At 38.1% G+C, this 22,727-nt stretch overlaps 1 protein-coding gene across 1 annotated transcript; it reads right to left on the bottom strand.

Moving 5' to 3' along the window:
- Positions 1-647: 647 nt before the first annotated feature.
- LOC140770694 (RING-H2 finger protein ATL79-like) lies at positions 648-1,634 on the bottom strand. The gene has a single exon (XM_073111945.1). The coding sequence runs from the start codon at positions 1,452-1,454 to the stop codon at positions 963-965; it is 492 nt and encodes a 163-aa protein (XP_072968046.1). The 5' UTR covers positions 1,455-1,634; the 3' UTR covers positions 648-962.
- Between the last annotated feature and the right edge of the window lie 21,093 nt (positions 1,635-22,727).

The raw sequence follows: 22,727 nt of genomic DNA on the forward strand, positions 1-22,727 counted from the left end.
GTTAATTGTACTAAAAATTTCGTTTAGAAAATGTACATAACTTTATCACACACCCTCTATTTGTAATAAGATTGTGAATAATATGTTACATGATTTATCTTATATAAAGTTTAACGAAAATATACATAAATGAGTATTTGTTTGTAAAATATATTTAAGAAAATTCTAAATTATAAAGTATTTCTTATGCACAAAATAAAACATATCTAAAAGAGTTAGCTCAAATGTCCCATCTATATACTAGAAAGAGCAAACATATATCCTATGGGCTTGTGATTAATGAAAAAGAAAACTACGGCTTGCAATCGTTGTGGGAGTAAAGTTAATTCTCTTTTAAATAATTTAATATTATGGGTCCTAATAAAGTCAGCATATACCCAATTATTGCATATTCCATTATTAAAGAAAAGTATGGTCTAACTAATACTAGCTATATTTTCATCCAAGTCATCAGTTACTTACATTTCCGGGGCAAATCATTTGACTACAGAATTTTACTGCAAATAATGGTGTAAACGATTGGCTTGTTTAATAAACAAGTCTTGTTTTTCTTACTTTAGGCTTGGCTCAACTTAAACTGAGTCGAGCTTCAGCCAAGCCGCACCGAGCTCAAGTTGAGCCGAAGTCGTAAATGTGCTGAACTAAACTGAATCAAAACTCAATTTGACCAAGTAAAATTCTACGACCAACCAAAAGCTGCCAAGTATTCATATGTATGAAATTCCTGCATCTGGCCCACAGACAACCATGACTAAATAACCCAATCCCAATTTTAATCCACAATTCGTTCTAATAGCAGAATCCAGACCAAAAAAAAAAATTGCAGCCCAACTCAAGTGCGAATTCTTCATCGGCTACACGGGATTAAAAAGAAAGCCACAACGATTAAAGAAATACGCACCGTTGGATTCTCACATCACGGTACAAAGATTAGATGCTAATTTTATTCACACGCCAAGCCTCTAAGCCTCTCCCGCCCCACTCTTCTCCGGCGCCGCCGCCGCCACGTGGCAGCTGGTCCTGCAGGTCGGACAGGAGCTTCGTGCGGCCAGCCACCGCTCGATGCATCGCACGTGGAATCCGTGGTTGCATGCGGGGAGAACCCTGACGGCGTCCCCGTCGGCGAACTCCGCCAAGCAGATGGCGCACTCGGCGCCAGCTCCGGCGAGCTTCGTCCCAGCGGAGAACACCATGGCAGGCTCCTGCGCCGGAGTACTCTTCTCTAGGTCGTCCGAGGATGGGCTGCGGCGGCGTCGGTGGCGGCAGAGGAGGTAACGGATGGCGGCGTTGAGGGCGAGTGCGAGAGCAAAAGCGGCGAAGAGCGCGGCAAGGATGACAGCTATGTTGGCGCCGAAGTCGCCGGGTCCCGAGTAGGGGCCCCACTTCTGGTTGGTAGAATGTGAGGGAGAAGGAGGAGGAGGGAAGAGGGGAATCTCGTGGTAGGGAACTGGCATGGCTGTGTGGAATGGATTACGAGAGAGAGAGAGAGAGAGAGAGCGAGAGCGAGGAGAGAAGTGGGAAGTGGGTGTTGCTTTTTATTTAGTTTCTTTTTGGATCCAAATGAGTAGTAGTGGAGAGAGGCTGCGGGATAAGCTAGTGAGTAGTTATTAATATCAGAGGAAGTTATAAAGTGGATGTCTACTTTGCTTGTCATGTTAATCTTCTGCGCTTATTGGGTCTTTTCAATCATTTATTAAGGATTAAGGATATATATTAGGTAATCATGATGGGTTGTGGATTGCCTGCATCTTTATTAGTTGCGGGGGTAATTCAATGAGCTGGATATAAAGAATAACCAAGTTGGGCACAGTAGAATTGCAGAACTAAGCAATCCACTTGGGTATTTGATTGAAAAGAGGAATCTTGAACAGAATTAGTAGCGAATGATATTTTGACTTGTAGGTTGGTTACAGAAATTTACTAAAACCTGAACTGTAGAGAATCTAATATGGTCACTGAGGTGGCGGGTAGCCTATACTTGGGTAGCATTTGGGTTCAGTGATTTTCAACCAAAAAAAAAAAAGTATTTGTATTTAATTTAACTCCAAAACTTAATTAATAATTCTCATTTCTTATATAATCTTGAATAAAGTATTTTAACTAGATTTACGAAAATTAGATGTTTGATTATAAACTAGATTAATAGTGTCATTATTATTTTATTATGGCATAAATATCTTTTATAATTGATGGAAGACTAGAAGAGGACAGAGGAATATGATACGATTCGATTCATATTGGCTCCACGCGTGACATTGGGTTTATAGGAATGAGCCTATTTATCTAGTTGAGTATGTAGAAGCAATAAAATCAATTTTTGTCAGGATGCGTCTGAACAAAAAACGGTGCGTTTGAACGCCTACATCGCGTTCGCATCAACAAAGAACGAAAATTTCGCATTCGAACGCAATTTGGCGCGTTCGAACGCACCGCGGCGTAACTGTGGATTAAATTAGGGATTGTTAAGGTTGTTTGGAGTGTTTTTATGTTAATTAAGGAGTTCTTAGGGTAAGCCTCTATATATATGTGGAGGAAACCCTAATTAAGATTATCTTGTTATTGGAATTGGTTTTAGCCCTATCTCTTTCTTTCTTGTCTCTATCCATTGGCACCTTCTCCCTTCTCCTTTCTTCCTCCGCCCAAATCTTTGGTCGGCATCTTCCAGCCTCTAACCACTCTCTTCCACAACAACTTTTCTTATTTCACACCAAGAACTAACCCTAGCATCTCTATAGCCATTGGAGGGCTATCAAGCTAGGATCTAAGTTTCGGAATCGTCGCGGATCGGATTAGGCTGGTTCGTAACAAAATATGAGAAAAAAAGAGAAAAATTAAAATAATAATTGAATTTGTAAGTAAATATAAAATAGTTGGATGGATGACAAGCTAGAAGAATGATTATAAAATAGATTGCTGGTAAACTTATTTTAGTTTGGATTTTTTTTCTTTAAGAACACACTTAAACTCAGTGCCGACGCATAGGCATTTATTAATAGGATGTACTCCACATTTGTGTAACCAATCGTCCGAATCCAAACATAGTAGATGGAAGAGTGCAGTAAATCCGAAAGAGAAGCAGGTGGGCATAATTAATATGTTGTACCTGGTTGAAACAACGTTCTCAATTACAACCTCATGGAAGAGATAAGTTTTTGCTATATTAATTGCTAGTACTAAGGGGTGCTAGATCCACTAGCTAGATAAAATTGAGTCCGTTAATTAATGGAATAGTGGAATCCCCAATATACGAGTAGAAAATACATCAGCTATTGTAGAAAATACATCTGCAAGGTCATGGCTAAATCAAATCAATGAATCAACAAGTTATCCTCCAATGAACTCCAAATTAATAAAAACCTTATCAATGTCAGATTGCTAGACTGTCAAATATTATTAACTCAAAAACTATCAAGCTATATATGAACTACTCAAAAACTATCATTCTTATTTCACATAGCCAATGCCTTGTATGACCAACAGAGGTGGTGAATATGGCGGTGTGGAATACCTCTTTCGGTGGTGAGAATACACATCTTTGAACAAAGGTATGCACCCGCGGGTTGTAGTCTTGTTCTTCTGAAGTAGTTTTCAATATATTTGCTCGGTCTTTTGTTGGACATTGACAATGTCATGTCCCCTTGAGCAAAAGCAGCTTATAGGCTAATTAATTTGGAAGTAAATGATCATGAAGTAGAGAGCATCTCGGTGATTCTGTAAGGTTTTTATGTAATTGGTAATGTGTTTCAAAATATATCTAAAATATTTTGTACAAGCATATACACAGGTTCTATATAGGTGAAGAAAATTGAAGCGAAAGTAAATGTTCAAGAAATGGTTCTAACCCAGTGGAAAGTGGTTCGAATTAAAAATGTCAAAAAGTTTGGTTTGAAGACAATTTCTTACATTTATATAGTTAGAGAATTTTGATGCACAGATGTTTAAAGTTTGGTTGAAACAATCTACAAAAGGAGATTGGGTACATATGCTTTTAGACCTTATGCTCGAACGCACTTAATTTTTCACTTTTTTCATGACTTTGTAAATCAATTTTGAGAACCATTACGTCCTATTTGGAAGAAGTATTTAAGGAGGTTTTAACTTGGCCCTTGTAAGCCTTTTTTTCTTAATTTATTTGAAATATCTTTTAGAGGCTATTGGAGATTACCTTCTAGCTTTGGACAAAATGTGTTGAATTATTCTTTTACTCTATATATCTATATTGGATCCAAAAGAATTAATCTTGAGAGTCACTCAAATGGAAAAATCATCCTTGAGAATCGTTGAGGTTGAGAACTAGTCATGAAAACTGGTGCATCGTGGATTTTAGCAAACAAGATTTTATAAAAATAATCATGGGGATCAATGGACTTTCTGTAAGTCAATCTTATAATTGTTATGATTATTAGTGATTGATTTTTGATCTAAGTTTGAATTGTAAGTTCTTTACGTAGTGATTTGTATTTTTCTATGTAAAAATCTGTATTTGAGATTATTCTTTCTATACTTATTAATTTGTATTTTATTATTGATAAAGTGTGGTAGATCCGTCTCTTAGGACATTATTATAAATTTTCAAATCTAATCTAGGTAAAAGGTAAGGTACAACAGGACCTAATACGGTATTCATGTTGCATGCGGCTACTTTAGCAAGAAGTTGGAGTAGAAGAGTGACTAGTTCAAGTCGATCTTCTCCATAGATGAGATCTCTAACTTGGTTGATCTTATTCGAGAGTAGAAGGTTAGATAGATCTATATAAGAAAGCTATGGATCATCCTTGATTGAGATAGAGGCGCTACCTCCCACAAGCCACCCAATGCCTACACTTAGATTCTTACACACTTTGATAGTCAAGGACCACACCCAAGATGGGTTGTCTCATATGGGTGCAAACCAAAAGCAAGACCTAGCATAATATCCACCCTCTCTGTCGACAAACCCTAGTTTTCCTTTTGATATGTCCATCACCCTTGGTGGACCTTTTACCAAGGAATACATCTATTGGATTTATACCGCCTAGTGTGGAGGCCTAGCTTGGGAAACTCGACATCTTATTCCATAAATTTTCTTTAAAGTTAGATATGGACTGAATAAAAAGTCAATCATCCTTTGCTATAAAAACACTTAAGTCTCCCACTAAGTTTTTTTAGTCAACATACAAAACCGTCTTAGTATAAGTTTCAAATCATTATGCCGCTAAGTTATTGCTCTATCTAATCACTGTTGAGCTGCTCCTCTAATTCAACACATCAATGAGCCATTGTACTAATTTGAGCTCAGTAGTATCATGCCACTAAGTCAAGCTAAATTATCAAATAATTAGATAATTTGTTTATAATAAATTTGTAAATTTGCTTAGAATTAGAGTTGAACTAATGACCTTCTAGATCATCCATGGATGCTCGTCCAACTTTCTAAAATTAGTTTAAAATAATATATAAATGCGTGTCATTTTTTTCTTAAAAAATAAAGGGATAATAGTTTGTTTTCTACTCATGAAGGTCCAAGTAACCATACTTCCAATGCAGATAAAGTTCACCCTTTTTTTGCAACAATCATTGAGCTATGTATAACTTCTATCGTCTTTGTACGGCGGAACGAAGACAAAAAGAAGAGGCGGACAAAATGACTTTTACCTCCATATCCGGCGTTATGCTCTTTCTGCTATCCTTTCCTGTGTGCCAAGTACGAACTGGTTTTGAAATGTTGTCACTGTGCCTTATGCTGTCTAATTTGCAAGATTCAACAACTTTTTCTACGTTGAATCGATTTAGATAAAAGTCGAGTAGTCCAAGATCTTCTATTTTCCACCACAAAAAGAAAAAAGAAAAAGAAAAAAAAAAGAGAGTCTTCATTTATTTCTTCTTCACCATATATATGCCTAAGTATTTGATCATTAGATGAGAGTACTTAATTTCTTCAATGCTTTTAGGGTCTGATGATTCAAAATCTGAGTAGTTTAACAGTTAATACGGCTGTCGTGGTTCGTTAAGAATAGATATAAAAAGAATATTCGAAATGCGCTCAAAACAATAAAGGAGACATGGTCACCAGGGTATATAAAGGAGCAAGGTTCCAAAGATAATAAGTTGAAGTATGGAGACATTGCCGTATGGAGGAGGGAACTAACCGACATGATCTTAATTTATTCACCTGCTTATTTCATGCAAATAAAAGAGAGTAGGATTTTACCAACTTCAGCCAAGTTTAGCTGCGGAAACTACCTCTCTACTATTTAACGGACATATTCTGATAGAACAACCCTAATACTATATTAACTTATTAATTATATATTAATTCTAAACTTTTAAGCTGATATGAAATGATGATTTTATTTGTTTATATTTTAAACACTGTATGTAATTTTTCCTCCCTATATTTCATGCGCAGGTCTCTTTCTTATAAACTGATAACTCTGAAGTTGTTCATAAAGGGAAAAGAATCAAATTGTACGAAAATTAAATACACTTTCAGACTATAAGTTCCTGATAAGCATAGGGTCAGTTTCTAAATAAATAACAATGGGACCGCAACATTAAACGTCGTTCCAGTATACTCATCCTCGAGATGAAAGGAGAATCTAAGGCAACTCTAACTAAACTCCCAAAACTTTAAAGCTAACTAGTTAACTTTAAAGCGAACTAGTTAACTGGTTCATCAATGAAAATCTCAACACTGTGCAAATTTATAAAGAACAGTAGAATTCGGTTTTTATTATTCAAGAGTGAAAGCTAGAAATAGGTTTGACAAAGGATCAATCATCCTTAGATACAGAGACACTTAGGCTTCACCAAATTATAGTCAATATATTAAACCGTCTAGTCTAAACTTCAAGCCTTATGCATCATCGAACTATTGCTCCAAACTAAATATTGTTAAGATAATACTACAAGCAGCTATGCTATTGAGTTGCTCCTCTAAATTAACTGCACTGTCGAACTATCAATCAAGTCAAACTATTGAACCAAATAATAAGCCACTAAATTATTAAATAATTTTTTTATATTAATTATTTAGAGTCAATTACAACGAAGGATACGTACCAATCCTCCTAGAGTAGTAGGTCGGTTAATAACACTGAAAATGAAAACAATACTAGATGAAATGAACTTCTTTTTCCCCAATTCGATTTTGTCTTTAAAGGTTCACATGGGGATGGAGGATGATCTTCTTGGCTGCAAGTCATATCTCATCGTGTCAAGGTAAGAGACTGTAGCTGTTACCTTTGTTCCTTTGTGGTCCTCTGGAATTCCGAAGAAGGTTCCAGATATGGATAGTTCTATTCCGTCGGTATGTCAGATGTGACTCTTCAAGAAAGGATAAGGCGTGGCGCTTAGTGCGGTACCCTTCAAAGTTAGGTATCAAAAGCGTGACTATATCTCGGTTGTTGCAGCTTGCGATTTGGAGAAAGAGAAATTTGGAGAGAAGTGTTAGCCTTTTATCTTTTATTGGTCTAAGTTAATCATAATTATTAGATTAAATTATTTTATAAAGATATAATTAGATATAAATCTAATCAGATAAATATTTTATCTTAAGTTGAGATTGGAATTACGATAGGGTTACTTGATGGACTATGATACCTATTTATTACACTGTATATATGGTCAATCCCTAATCTTATATATATATATCAACAAGTTTTTCATGACATAAGATATTTAGGGACTAGAAGGTCGTTTTCATGACAACTCAAGCAAGGACGTGGATATTAAGAATAGCAATGCTGGTAAGTACATGATCTACTATATAGATAATATAGTCTTAGTACAATTTATTAATTGATATCAGAGCAAAGATATTGTTCGAATTCATAAAAAAGTTAATATTAATTATGTTCTTTGATATATAAATTATATATTTCTAGATTTAATAAATTATAGATTTAGTTGAATGGTACGAACTATTAATAAAATGTTTATCTCCATCTCTTCCCAATTAAAAAAAGAAAAGAAAAACACCTGGTCTATTAATAAATTATAGACAATATAGTTTTTTTTGGGGTGTTAATTACGTCTACACCTCTCGAACTATACTTGATTTTCACAGAGACCCTGATACAAACTAGATATGGACCGATCTATTCATAAGAAAATTATGATCATTTTATATGTGGTAGCCTCCTGATTGAGTTAGGAATTTGTAGCTCGAGTTTCACATGATTCTAAGATTGTAATGAAAAGTTGAAATTGAAAGACTAAAGGAAGATCGAAATTGGATAGATACATAAATAACCGACATTGCGGTGTGCGGTCATTAGAGGGTGGTGGACAGTCAAGGGTGGTGTAGAACAATAGTAAGGTAGGATAGCTCATGGAGAAAGATAGTGGTTAGATTTGGAAACTTAGAAGAGTTCTAGAGTTAAGATCTATGTTAGGATTCAACTTGTGGTTTCATTTATTATGTAATTTCTAGTTTTTCGTAGAAAATAAAGTTTCTGCCACGTGTGCTCAAATGCCAGGAAAGGGCGTTTGAACGCGGCCGTTCGAACGCCTAAGTGTGTTCCTAAAGATAGAGAACGCATAAATTGTGTTCAATGACTGCGTTCAAAGGCCTTAGTGCATTTGCAAAGACAAAGATCACTCAAAGTGCATTCGAACGCGTTTCAGGCATGTTTGAACGCACTCGACGAAGATGCTTGTATTAGGACGTTATTTTTAGGTTGTTTTGCTAGTTAGCCATCAATACATAATGTGGATGGCAGCCATATTAGGGTTTATAAATTAATCAAATTATCTTTTCTTCTCCCCTCTAGATTGAACTCTCCTTCCTCCTCCTTCAAGCCCAAGCCATGCACCATCGTCGTCGGATACCCCTAGCCTCCTTCATTTGTTAGACTCTCCCTCCTTCTTGGGACACAGACTCATTTCTTCCTCCTCTTCCTTCACCCTACAGCCCTCGGGCAACCCCTATCATTACCCCATATTCATTACATCTCCACCATTGCCATCACTTCCCCTCATCAACCCTTCCACCAAGATTTCCTTGAACTTTATCCCTCCGAATCTACAAAGGGAGAAAATACCAAAAGCTTAGTTCAGAAAGATACGAATTGAACCCAACTAGTTTCATAATTTTCTAATAACAGTACAATATTTAGCGAATATTTTCCACAGACTGCTAGTCTGTCTTCCTACAACTATGGTTAACCTGGGGTAAGTTTGGTTCATATCATTCTTGGTATTAGAGCTGGTCAAACCTTGGCCACCCATAGCTACAATAAGATCCATGGCTAGAAGAGGGGAAGAAGAGGACCACGTAGGAGAAACTACTCAAAGAACTTGAGTAGACAAACCTCCACCTGAGGTTGAAGCGCAACGTGAGAAAGTGACTCTGTCACCATCTACCAAAGCACCGACAGTCTAGATCCATGATCTCAACCATCTCATCCTCAATCTTATCGCAAACACTAACGAGAATACCATGTATTTGAGGCAGATGAGCAAGAGGCAAGACTGTTTTTTGGAGGAACTCAAAAGGTTAAACCCAGAAAGCTCTACCAAACGAACGATTTCAAATCCTCAACAAGACACCACTGATATACCTCCAAGATGTGAGGGGTTGCTGCCCAACCCTGGGGAGCATTATCTAGAGGCCAGGAGGCATCAAGAATATTGTGGCCCAGAGGTGAGAGGGTTAGATCATCAACCAGCACCACTTGGACGCCACCCGAGGGCCAAACTGATAGATTGGATAGGCTTCAATCGCGACGACTTCTTACATGACGTTCCTAACCGAAGGAGACCCTATACAGACATGAGCAACACCCTCAGCCCATTAGAGAGGGTTTGGGCTTGGACCCAAACTAAGAAAATGCCATTCGGCCGACTGTGCGTGTGGAATTCTCAAAGTTCAAAAGTAGGGGTGGCAATCGAGTCGAGTTAGCCGGGTTTGGGTCTAGTCAGGTTCGGGTCAGGTCAAAGTAGTACTAACACGAACATGACTCATTTAATAAACTGGTCAATTTTTCTAAACATGAACACGACTCGTTTATTAAACGGGTAACACGACACGATCCATTTAACCCATTTAATAAATATATTATACTTTTTATTCAACCCATTTAACCCATCAATACAACCTGTTTAACCCATTTAAAACTCTGTACTAAGTGAATTTTCTGTTATAATAATATTGCATCAAAATAGGGTAGCTAGTGAAAAATAATTATTCTTTCATTTAGCACCCTATACACTACTAACAACCAGTTTAACTAGTTTACATCCATTTAACACAACACTCATTTAACAAAAATATCACACATTTACACAAATCCATTAGATTTATAATATTATGGGAATATTTAGTAAAAATAAATTCATCGGCAGCTTCCAATAGGTGAGGCATCGTGGGAGTTGGCGAAACGGCGGCGGCAGAGGCAAGGCTCTAGGAGCTGGCTCTCATGGCGACGAGCTCTAGATCTACCAAGGAAGACGAGGCAGGAGAGGTCAGAGGTGGTCGATGTGGCTGAAGACGGAGAGGCGATGGCAGGCGGAGATGGGGACGCGCAGTAGGCGAAGACAAGGAGAGAGGCACTACGGCAGATGGTTGTGGTAGGCGTAGATAGGAGCAGGGATGGCAGGCAGAGAAGGGGAGCAGAGATGTAGAAGGCAAAGACGCGAGAGGCTGTAGGCGGTAGGCAGCAAGCACGATGGCAGGTGCGGGAGGAGGTAGGCACGGGAGGCGGTAGGTGAGGGAGGTAGCAGGCACGACTGCAGGTGTGGGAGGCGACAAGCGTGGCAAAGCTGGAGAGAGAGGCGGGGCAATTTTTTTCTTTCGAAATGCTGAGGTGGCTAGAGAAGGTGAAGTTGAGAGATTGAAATTTGAGAGAGAGGGTTAAGTTAGGGTTTATATATATATATATAGGTTAGCGGGTTGACTGGATCCAACCTGACCCAATTCGACCCATATACTTAAACGGATCAAACAGGTCAAAATAGGTCAGTTGTGTAAACCCGAACATGACCCGTTTATTAAACGGGTTAGGCGAGTTGACCTGTTTACAACCCGAACCCGATTATAGTAAAACCCAAACTAGATTAAGAGCCTAGTTATTGTGTCGGGTTATCAGGTCAGGTCAAATTTTGCCACCTCTATTCAAAAGCGACGACCCAACTAAGTGGATATATAGGACCGAGAGGTACTTCACTTGGCAAGGTACCCCTAAGGACCGGAAGGTTCTACTAGCCTTGATTCATTTGGAGGAGTCAGCCCTTCATTGGTTTAGATTAGCGGATGCACAAAATGAGGTGAACACGTGGAAAAATTTTAGCACTGAGATTTACCAGTGTTTTGGTACCTCCAGATATGAGGATTACCATGCCTTGCTGACCAAGATCATTCAGAAGACGACGGTGGACACTTTTAGAGAGGGATTCAACAAGATAAGTGGAAAATGTGTTCCTCCTTGGTCAAACCTACAATTGAAATCCATCTTCATTGTTGGATTTTGACATGACATTCGAGTAGATGTGAGGGCATTGCGTCCAACCACAGTGAAGCAAGAGATTGAGGATGCTCTCTTGATGGAAGAGAAATATATGAAGTTGCAATCGATAGCGAGGAATTCATGGACCAGTAGAGATGGACGGACAACAGCACATCCATCGCAAGCCACGGCATACCCGGTGGCGGGAAACCAGACCGCAGCTAGTTCATTGGGTTCAAGGGCACCACTTTGGGTGTCCAATGATGTCAAGGGTATTGTCAAGACCCCTGGGAGAGTCCTAACACCTGCTCAGATTGAGGAATGAAGGGCCAAAGGATTATATTTCAGATGTGATGAGAAATTTGTCCCCAAGTATCAATGTGCAAAATTGATGGGTACCGTTATGTTGATTGACAGACTCGAAGGTGCTGAAGAAGATCTGTACCTAGATGGACTAGCGCATGATGTTACTATTGAAGAGAACCCAGAGGACGTCGAGGAAGAGCTAGAGGTCAATGACATGAAAGCGGAGATCTCATTCCATTCCTATTCCGACGTCAATGCACTGAAGACCCTACGGGTGGACGGAATCATCAAGAAGGTCACCGTGAGCATCGTAATTGACGCCGGGAGCATGCACAACTTCTTAGATGAGCATCTGGTCCGAAAGTTAGGCTTGGTGACCGACGACCCTATTGTGGGATCTGAGGTGGTCATTGGAGATGGAACGACGAAGCTCAAGGAGGAAAGCGTGTGCAACAGAGTCCAAATGTGGGTGCAAGACCACATGTTCACATTGAATTTGTACCCTATTACCTTGTGAGGAGCGGATGTTGTTTTTATAACTTAATTCTATGACCTCTTTGATCATAGGAAATGATACGTACCAACTCTATTAGAGTAGTAGATTGATAAATAACATTAAAAATGAAAACAATACCAGATGAAATGAACTTCTTTTCCCCATTTCGATTGTCTTTAAAGGTTCACATGTGGATGGATGATGATCTTCTTGGCTGCAAGTCATATCTCATCATGTCAAGGTAGAGACAGTAGCTGTCACGTTTGTTCCTGGAATTCCGAAGAAGGATCCAGATATGGATAGTTCTATTCCGTCAGTATGTCAGTATATATGGTTGCAATATAGAGAACGTATGCCAGGGAGATGTGACTCCTCAAGAAAGGATAAGAGGCATGGCACTTATTGCGGTAGAACTTCAAAATTAGGTATCAAAAGAGTGACTATTTCTCAGTGAGTTGCAGCTTGCGATGTGGAGAAAGAGAAATTTGGAGACAACTGTTAGCCTTATATCTTTCATTGGTCTAAGTTAATCACAATTATTAGATTAATTTATTTTATAAAGATATTATTAGATAAAAATCTAATTAGGTAAAATATTTCATTTTAAGTTGAGATTGGAATTACGATTGGGTTACTTGATGGACTATGATACCTATTTGTTACACTATAAATACGGCTGGTCCCTAATGTTGGATATATATCTATAAATTTTCCATCAAGTAAGATACTTAGAGATTAGAAGGTCATTTTTGTGACAACTCAAGCAACTACTGTAGTTAATAGACATTATAGTTTTATAATTGTTGGCTAAATTATTTGTGTCAATAAATATTTTTACTAGCTAACATATTTATTATGGCACTGAAACGTTCACTATTCTTACTAAACTAATATAAGAATTTTAAGAAAAAGTTGCATATATCCTGGTATCAGAAAAGTATGACAGTGATTACAATTCGATTAAGTTCCTAGTTCTTTCACTTCGGAGATTTAGTAATCAACAAAGCTAATTCAATTGCCTAGCTTTATTGGAAGTGATTAACTTAGAGCTACAGCTGAGAAGATAACGGAGAATTCCAAATGTTTCCCTTCCACTTAGTTGCAACTAAGAGTCATCATTCAGATTACTATTTGCAGTATATTAATCCAGCTTGCTTTTTCTGAGAAACAATATTCCATAGCCAATTAAATGTTGGCTGGCGTGAGGCTTTAGCAATAAGATCCTAGTTAATTGGCTGTTGGCCTTTTTATAGCTAATGAAATAAGAAATAGTAGTTGCAGCTAACAAAATTATCTGCAATAGTATATGTCTTAATTGCCCAAGAAGTTGGGCCCCTCGAGAAATCCTGATGCTCAGATTTTATCTTTGATTGAAGTGCTAGCACTTGTGACCAATTGGATTTAAAGCTGAGTATGTATAAAGAAGGCACTTTCAACTATGAGCATTTTTATTTGCATGGATGGCTTTACAACCTTCGCAGTTGTATTAATAGATTGATGTAAGCGATGATCCAATAGATGTATAAACTTTTGCATACGTTGGTTGCCAATTAATTTCGACCACTCCAATCAGAAAACAAAATCTCAACCAAGGTGAAGTGAAAATGACAAGCAACCACAACAATTCCACTTGGAGCTAGCTAATCGTTTTCTTTCAGATCAGTGCTATTTTGTGATCTTCCATAGAAAGTCTATAATAAAAACTGATTTTAATGCTGCCTAATACTTCCCGCTAAAGGGTGGATTAGTTAATTATTTGAGTAGGTTTCTTTTTTTTTTTAATAATAAATTTGAGTACTTCCATAATTGAGTTCATCATCTGTTCCAGATTTTTGGTTTGGCATAATCTAAATATTTAGATAAGAAAACTTGTTCCATTGAAAAAAATTTTGTCTTACGATGATGTAAGAGTGATTGTGTGTGTAAACTTGGATCAGCAGACAAAAAAATGCTTAGAAAGCAAAAAAGGGGTTAATTATATTAAGTATTTACCAAAATACTAGGTACATACCTTACCACTATTAGAGATAGTACTCAGAAATGATCATATAATTGAGTATTCGAATATATACCTAACAGATATCTTTCTGGTTTGGTCTAGTTAGCATAAGCAGAACCTATGATAGCAAACAGAACGGTGGTAGTCTATAAGAAAAAATTATGTATCTAAAAGATTTATGTTATTAAATTGTCAATTTGATCACGAGGTTATGAAACTAGAAATATGTATTTTAGAGGAATGATTGGAGATGAATTATATTGAGTTAATCTCTAGTATGAATAGGCATATGATAAATATATGATTTAAGATTGCATTATATTATTATTATTATTATTATTATTATTATTATTATTATTATTATTTTGGACTTTTCTTACTACCTAAATTCATGATATATTTGATTTATTATAGTATTGGACAAATGCATATGATTTATCATTTAGAAAGAAAGTATAAAATCTCATTAATTAAGATAATTGATCGAAAGAGTAGGGATACCTGAGTTGGTGCTAAGGTTAGGGGTGCCTGGAAGTAGATTGATCGATGCGATCCTGGGGCATACATCCGACGTGAGTAGTTAGGTGTATAATAGATATTCGAACACATGTCGTTTGCTATGACCTATGTGGAGAGTTATTCTCATGTGATTTTCATTAGTTGGTAGGTGACCGATTTGAATAGATGTTGATATACCTTTAGTGTATAACAGAGTATGATTATAACTAAGATATACTTAGCATATGTAGAGTATGTTTTGAGCCTTCAAGCAGTATTGTAAAATTGGGCACTAGGTGTAGGTCGTGCATGGTGGTTAATATGATTTTGTCATTTAGAGTTGATATTGATGATTTTGATATTGATAAATATAATAATTCTGTTATATATTGATATATATGATTATCGAGTGATTATCATGCATCAAATAATAGTAATATACTTGAGGAAGTTGTAGTATTGTTGCATCATTGGATATATATATATATAGTCTTTGAGGATATATATACATGCTCATTTATGACATAATACTTATTATCTATTTATATATTATTTAGGATATATTTATGTACTCATTCATGACATAATACTCATTTCTAATTTAGATTATTTAATATATGATTTACTCTTTATTTGGCATGACTAATTCGAGATAAGGTTTATTTACTCAGCCTTTATTTTGTGACTCTGTATTTAATTTCTAATCTCATCAAAAATGTGATACCTAATAGTGATTGAGATATCATGAAGAGACATTTTAAAACGAAAATAATATGAGTTAGGCATGAGATAGTATGGAAGATCATTTATGTAGAAATTGAGTTGTACTTATGTTGTAGTATTTGTATTCCATTATATTATAACAGTGATTTGTGTAATACATGTATGATTATATTTTACTCATGTATTAATCGTAACTTGATGGTTTGTCATTGCCTGTGTGAGTCTTGCAAATTATGTAATGGTTTGATATTGTTACTATAAATTGGGAAATTTATACGCTATTATATCTATGTGAATTGTAGTATGATCTCTAGGATGGATTATCTTTAGTACATATTTATCTTTGTGTTACCGCATTGTCTGCCCTGTCGCATGCATTCTACGTGCCATATGGGACCTTGGGCAAGCACATGGCCACTGGATAAGGGCATATATTACTAGCTCCTCCAACCTGCACGTGAACCTCGTGGAGGGCACATGGCAAGTTTGGGGTGTCTTAACATGTTATTAGAGTCTAGGTGTTACAGTCAACCTCTAAGAAGATGAATCCAATCCGAGATGCAATTATGGAGAGAACTAAACATAAAAATTTTGAATGCAATGCTAGTTGATCTAACCATTGAAATAACCAGAGATTTGGATATGTCAGTCCTCCAGAAGTCAGGAATCTAACTCAATTGAGATCTCATCATTTGGATGACAAGATTGCAAGTTATGGGTAATACAATGAATGAAGGTTTGGATGCGAGATGGATGTGGTTGGTGGAAAATGGTGAGATGGCTAAGGTTAGGTTGTGGATAGTGGTTGATGGCTAAGATGGATGTAGGTAATGTTGGAGCTAGACGAGAAACGAGAAGGGGACCAACCGTACGGGAAGGGAGATGGTGGCGGTGGCCATGGCCGGGGTCAAAGCTCGACGTAAGGGAGAACGCATGAGAGGGAGAGAGAGAGGGGGGGAGATCGAGTTAGGGCAAAAGTTCAATTCATTCAATAATTCCCAAAGTGGTCTACACCTAAATATTTATAGGAGGCCACGGTAAAAGTCGGTTCAGCTACCCTAACCAAATCAACTTAAATCTAACTAAGAGATAAAAGAAAATGCACCTAATACAATGACTAAATTGCAAAAGTAAACAATCTAATTAGACTAAGGGGTTTCAACCCTTATCTGGTCAGCATGAGATGATTCAATCGACCTGAGTCATATCACTCCGTACTTCCATCATCTTGGTCTCAAGGTGTGAAATATAGAAGTAGATAGTTAGATCAATATAGATGTGATTATCAAGGTAGCTCATGGAAGCGTGGAAAATAGATTTATTTCTGATGTTTGTGAGAAGATGGATGAATTGCTTGTGCTAATGATGATATGGATATATTGATTTATTATAATTTAGCAGTTTCAATTTAAATTTATTTGCAATTTAGATGACTATTTGGATTTGGTGTTATAGTATTAAATTGAAGATCTAGCCATTTCTAGAAAGTAATAGAGATTTGATTTTTATGTTTGAAGGTAATTGAAATTATTTTTGGATTATTACTTCATAAATTCATCTAATGGAATTATATTTTAGTATTTGATTATTATTTAGGCTTTCGTGTTCTCTCTAATTTTATCTTAGAGATTCGCGGCCATCATGTTCCCGGATAGGGGCGTGACAGAATGGTATTAGAGCCATGTTTCAATCCTAAGACCTATGGGTTATGAGACCAAGTGGACTGATTCGTCAGCTTGACAAGCCACTCGATTAGCATCGGCAATCTAGCCCTATGGTGCCTCCTACGTTGTGCCAACACTTAGACTGGCTTAGGTGGTCCATCTCCTATTGTTGGTTTGTTGGCTTAGGTAAAACCTGATGGTCGACTCGGGTCTAACTCGGCCCTTAAGGACCAAAACATGGAAAACTAGATGGAGCTCCCTCAGATAACTCCAATCGATAACTACATGTCCAATCCGTTCCACGATTCAGTAGGGTCCAAAAAATTTGTAATTCAACTTCTAATTTTGGATCGGCCTCAAGATAGCTTGATGATAGGGTTGAACCCGACCGTCTGACGCACTTCAAATTCTTTCTCACGTCAGCCTTTGTCGTTAGTCTATTTCATCTGATTTTGAGTTGTTGCTAAATGAGTCTTCAACCTCCTCAGCATTTCATCTTAGTCCACTAGCTTAAGATCTATCTCATTCTAGTTTAAAGCTGTAGGCTGATTGTATGCATGCAAAATAGGTGTGCGTGTGCCCGTAAACTGCCTCAAATAGGGTCATTCCTATGCTCAAATGGTGTAGTGTATTGTATGACCATTCAGCCAAAGTTAGGAACTTGACCTATGAGGATGGAAGGATTCATCAAACAAACCATTGCCAAGATCTTGATAGATACAGGAAGTACCCATAACTTCCTAGATAAGAGACTCTTGAGGAAGATAAGCTTGGAGGTCGAGTCAACGATAGGCTTGGAGGTGGAGTCAACGGTAGGCTTTGACGTGACTATAGGCGACAACATAGCTCTACAAGCTAATGGTGTATGCCACCGAGTATCACTACGGGTGCAAGGCTTTGCCTTCACCCTCAACTTGTACCCATTGGCACTAAGAGGAGAGGACTTGGTGTTGGGCATTCAATGGTTGCACAGCTTGCAGTCCGTCAATTTCAATTTTGGACCTAACTCTCACATTCCAGCGCAACGATGAAATAGTCTGACTAGACGGTAACCAAAAGCACCTATTGAGCTCACGAGCTTGTTGCATTTTTAGTTCTGTCATTTTCATTTTCACAGACCAAAGGAGAGCTGGTGAGGATAATCCAGAGGTAATCAAGTTGGTGAAGAAATTGGCTAAGGACCCGTCGAGCCATCTGGCAAGACCCATGACAGACTACTGCTTGAGCGTGGGCTAATTTGGGTGCCTGCGGATCCAGGCCTTCAGCAGGCCTTGATCACTCGCTTCCATGATGCACCTATTGCTAGAAATGAAAGGACCTTGCACACCTACAATCAGTTGACCTAAAGCTGTACTTCGGCATCGATGAGGATTGACATGAAGAAATAATGTACAAGTGCGAGACTGGTCAAATGTCAAGGACGAAATAGTAAAACCAACGGGGCTGCTAGAGCCACTCCCTATACCTAAGCAAATCTAGGAAAATATATCCATCGACTTCATCAAAGAGCTGCAGGAGGTCAAGGGACAATCCATGATCTTGGTGGTGGTGGATCAGTTGAGCAAGTACGTATACTTTGCAACATTAGCACATCCATTTTTAGCAAAAAAGGGTTGTTGAAATTCTTTTTATGTGAGGTGTTTCAACTACATGGCATGCCCAAGTCTATTGTTTCAAATTGGGACTGGAGCTTCATCAGTGAATTCGGGAACAAGTTTTTCAAGTTGCACGGTGCCAAGTTCACGCTTAGTTCAGCTACTTTTTGGTGCCATACCCAAGTACGCGTGCATCGAGATATCAGCTACTATATCTTCTTCATTCTCCTCCTTCCTAGCCACCATTATCTCTTGAGACTCCTCCTTTAGGCATTCCACAGCAGCAAGGTCCTTCCTGTTGGGCATGTGCACTGCTATTCACTCCCCTCCCAACTCCTTTTCTCCCTTTTCCTTCCTCCCTCACCCCGCAACCACCATTCTCCCCCTTCTTCTTCCCATCATGTCAAAGCGCTTGCGGAGCCTTTTAACCTATGGTTCGATAAGTCTTCTTCCAACTTATGAAATTAGTTTTAGTTTAATCAGCCCTATAGTGTCTTCTTCCTTTCTTTTCCTTGTTGCTAGTCCCATCAAGTGATCGGTCGGCCGACAGCCTCAATCCTCCTGACTGGCCATGATAGTATCCCCTCATTATCCCCTTGTTGGTGGTACCTCAATAGGTTATTTCTCCCCTCAGATGAGGCTACACATGTTAGCCTCTCTCATCAGCTTGCGAGCCTTTTTTGGGCCATCTCCTCGGCGTCTCCTATCCCCAATTGGTTGGTAACTTTCCTCTTCATGAGGTAAAGTCTTCAGTGCTCTCATGGCGCGATGAGTTGTAGTGGCAACCTCCATGGCCGTCGGCTATGGAGAAGGTTTTTCCTCACAGCCAGCTGCTCTAGTCAGCCAACCCTCGAGTTGTGTGCACTCCCCTTGATCTCTCCTCATCTTTTTAGCATGGTTTTCTATTGGTCTCCCTAGTAACTCACGATTTGCTCTCTTCCTCACCATCAAGTTTCTACAGTTGAGATGAGCTCGTGCTTTCTCTCCAACATTGTTGGCACCTCATGTGTTTCTTCCCCGCCCCCCCCCCCCCCCCCCCCCCCCCCCCCCCGACTATCAACGAAGGTAGGTGGCATTTGCCGCCAACCACCCCTTGTTCTCCTTGGTTGGCCTTCTATCAAGGGTGAGAAAGGAGGGGGAAGGAGTGTGGTTGGGCTACGCTAGGTGCAACCTAGCCTAAGTGGCATTTTGGGGTTAATTGCTTTGAGGCTTTGGGCTCAATCTTGGTAGGTTTGTGTTGGGGTCTTTTAACTTTGAGCTGACCCAAGTGGATTAGTTGCTCTTTAATTTAATTTATTTATTGTTGTCAATTTGAGCTTTAATATTAATTATCGATAGAGAGTGGCTTTGTTAGTTATAATAATTATTATAAATCAATATTAATAAATGAGGCCGTGGTATAAGATAACTTCTACTAATTTGCCCCTAATAAGGAATTAACTCTAATTGGAGATTGATAATCATATTAAATGTGTTTTTATATTTAATAAAGTATGTTAATTGAATGTGGTCTATTTTATTTACTTTAAATCGATAGTAATTAATGGAACAATAAATATAATGATAATTGCATTAATAACCCTTAATAATGTGTTAGAACATCAAAATTAGTATAACCAGCTCTACCTGATTAATAAATGTAAGAATTCCTAGATAGAACTACCCAAACTTGTATGATTATTTAATTAATTAATGGTAGGAGTGCTTATATTTATTACTTTTATTATCAAGGTAATCGGTACCGTGCGAGAACGATCTGTGGTATAGTTGGAGTTAATTAACTTCAAAGCGATGTCAAGCAAGTAATTTTTCACAGTCTAAGAATAGTGTAGTATTGAAGTGATGTTTGACTTTATAATTTTATGACATTCATATCGTATATGTCCAGATATCTATTTACCATTCAACATAATTATATTTATTTTACAATTTTATGGTTATTCATAGATTTTGGTGCATTTATGAGTATGATAACTTCGATGTGCATGTCATATGATTGATGATATTGGTCACCGCATTACTTGCATGTATCACCACATAGTTAAATCTCATACATGTGCAGATATTTATTTATCGTTCAACATAATTATATTTATTTTACAACTTCATAGTTAGTCATAGATTTTGGTGCATTCATGAGTATGATAACTTCAATATGCATGTCGTATGATTGATGATATTGATCATCGTATTACTTGCATGTATCACCATATAGTTAAGTCTTGACTAGGTAGTGCCCTCCACTCACTTAGCCCATAAGGTGTATTATATGGTATTTATATTTAGCGATCTGCACTTGAAGTCATTAGCCTTTATGGCATTTAGGTGATCACACTGCCTTAGTGGAGAATAGACACTAGATGATTTGAAACTGTGATTGGGAAATAGTGGTCATAAATCTAGTAGTACTCGATGATGTAAGGTTATGACATCCACGAGCTATATGCTCTTGATTCCGTTATGTGTGATATTTTCACTGTATGCGATGATGATGATGATAGAGGTAGAATTGTGGGCTTACGATTGAAGTCATTAATCTGATGGACACAAACAACCGGCCATATACAGCATCGCAAAGCATGTACACGGTGATATTACCACTAGATATCTATCCCTTCTTGATGTGTAAATGATACACTTAGTTAGGATCTTTTCTTATTGCATTAGGTGTTTATTTTTATTAAAATAAAATTCCTGTAGGTTGCGTTCGAACACAGGTAGGGTCGCGTTCGAACGCCCTTGTGAATGCCAATATTAGGTTTGCAAATATAGAAAATGCATATTGTGCGTTCGAACGCATTCGGGTGAGTTCGAATGCCTGTATCGCGTTCGCACATCTAGAGATGGGGCTTTTTGAGTGCGTTCGAATGCGATCGGACGTGTTCGAATGCAATCGACGGGAATCCTCTAGAATTAGGGTTTTATATTGTTTTAGGACTTGTTGGCTAGCCTCTATAAATATATGGAAGGCAGCCAACTTTATTATGCTATTAGATTATTGATTTCTTGCCTCCTATCTTCTCTCTAGACTTCTCCCTCCTCCCTCTTCACCATCCTTCCACATCTACCGTTGGCAAGGTTTCTCCTCGCTTCTAATCTTTTCCGTCAATCGAGTCATTCCTCTTCCTTGGGATCTCGACCACTTCATTCCCTTCATCTACTTCCCTTAATCACTTTCACAATCCTCCCTCATCTTCATACCCATCCATAACCCTAACATCCACTTCACCCGTCACCACCACCATCACCCACGTTATTCCATATTTTTGTCTTTACTACACTTTGAATTTGTGAAGAGCATAAATACAAAAGTTGTAGATCAGGAAGTTATAGATCCAACCTAATTAGTTTCGTAATTTTTTGACTACCGGAGAATATCTGACAAATATTTTTCTACAGTTGTGCGAACTGATTCTTATAATACATTCAGATCTTGAAGGAATCTTAGCGTAGCCTATCTTTCGTTCCAAACCCTATCAATTGGTATCAGAGCCCATAATTGGTATCTGAGCATACAATTTGGTATCAGTGCCCATCAAATTGGTATCAGAGCAGGCGAACCTCAGACCTAAATTAATAGTTAAAATAAGAAAGATGACATCAACAAGGAAACCTATGGAGAACACACTGGCAAGAGAGGACTCAATGCATGATGATCCTAACCGTGAGGCCAATTCCTTTCGAGCGACCACGGTAGAACCGAGTCAACCAACGTCTATCGGTTCGAATATGGATGAACTTATGGGCATATTCTAAACATTGTTGCATAGAGTTGACAACATGCAAAAGGATCACAATGAATTCAAGAAATATGTCGTGAATCGATTGGGTTCGTCATCTCCTCGATGATGAATAAAGTTTCAAGAATGACCAGCGGTGGGACCTCATCGAACCGATAACCCATAGGTCCAAGTGCGTCATATGAGTATCAATGATCTCATCCTACCTATGCCTTCACATCATCTCCCACCTCCGTTACAAAACCCAAGACCGGCGGTGATGGAACCCAAGAGGCGTGCA

The sequence above is a fragment of the Typha angustifolia genome, chromosome 11, assembly GCF_048772165.1.
Source record: "Typha angustifolia cultivar Huaian chromosome 11, ASM4877216v1, whole genome shotgun sequence".
NCBI classification, from domain to species: domain Eukaryota; kingdom Viridiplantae; phylum Streptophyta; class Magnoliopsida; order Poales; family Typhaceae; genus Typha; species Typha angustifolia.

What these genes read in the sequence shown, in the direction of transcription:
- LOC140770694 (XM_073111945.1), bottom strand. Translation starts at nt 1,454, where the DNA reads ATGCCAGTTCCCTACCACGAGATTCCCCTCTTCCCTCCTCCTCCTTCT.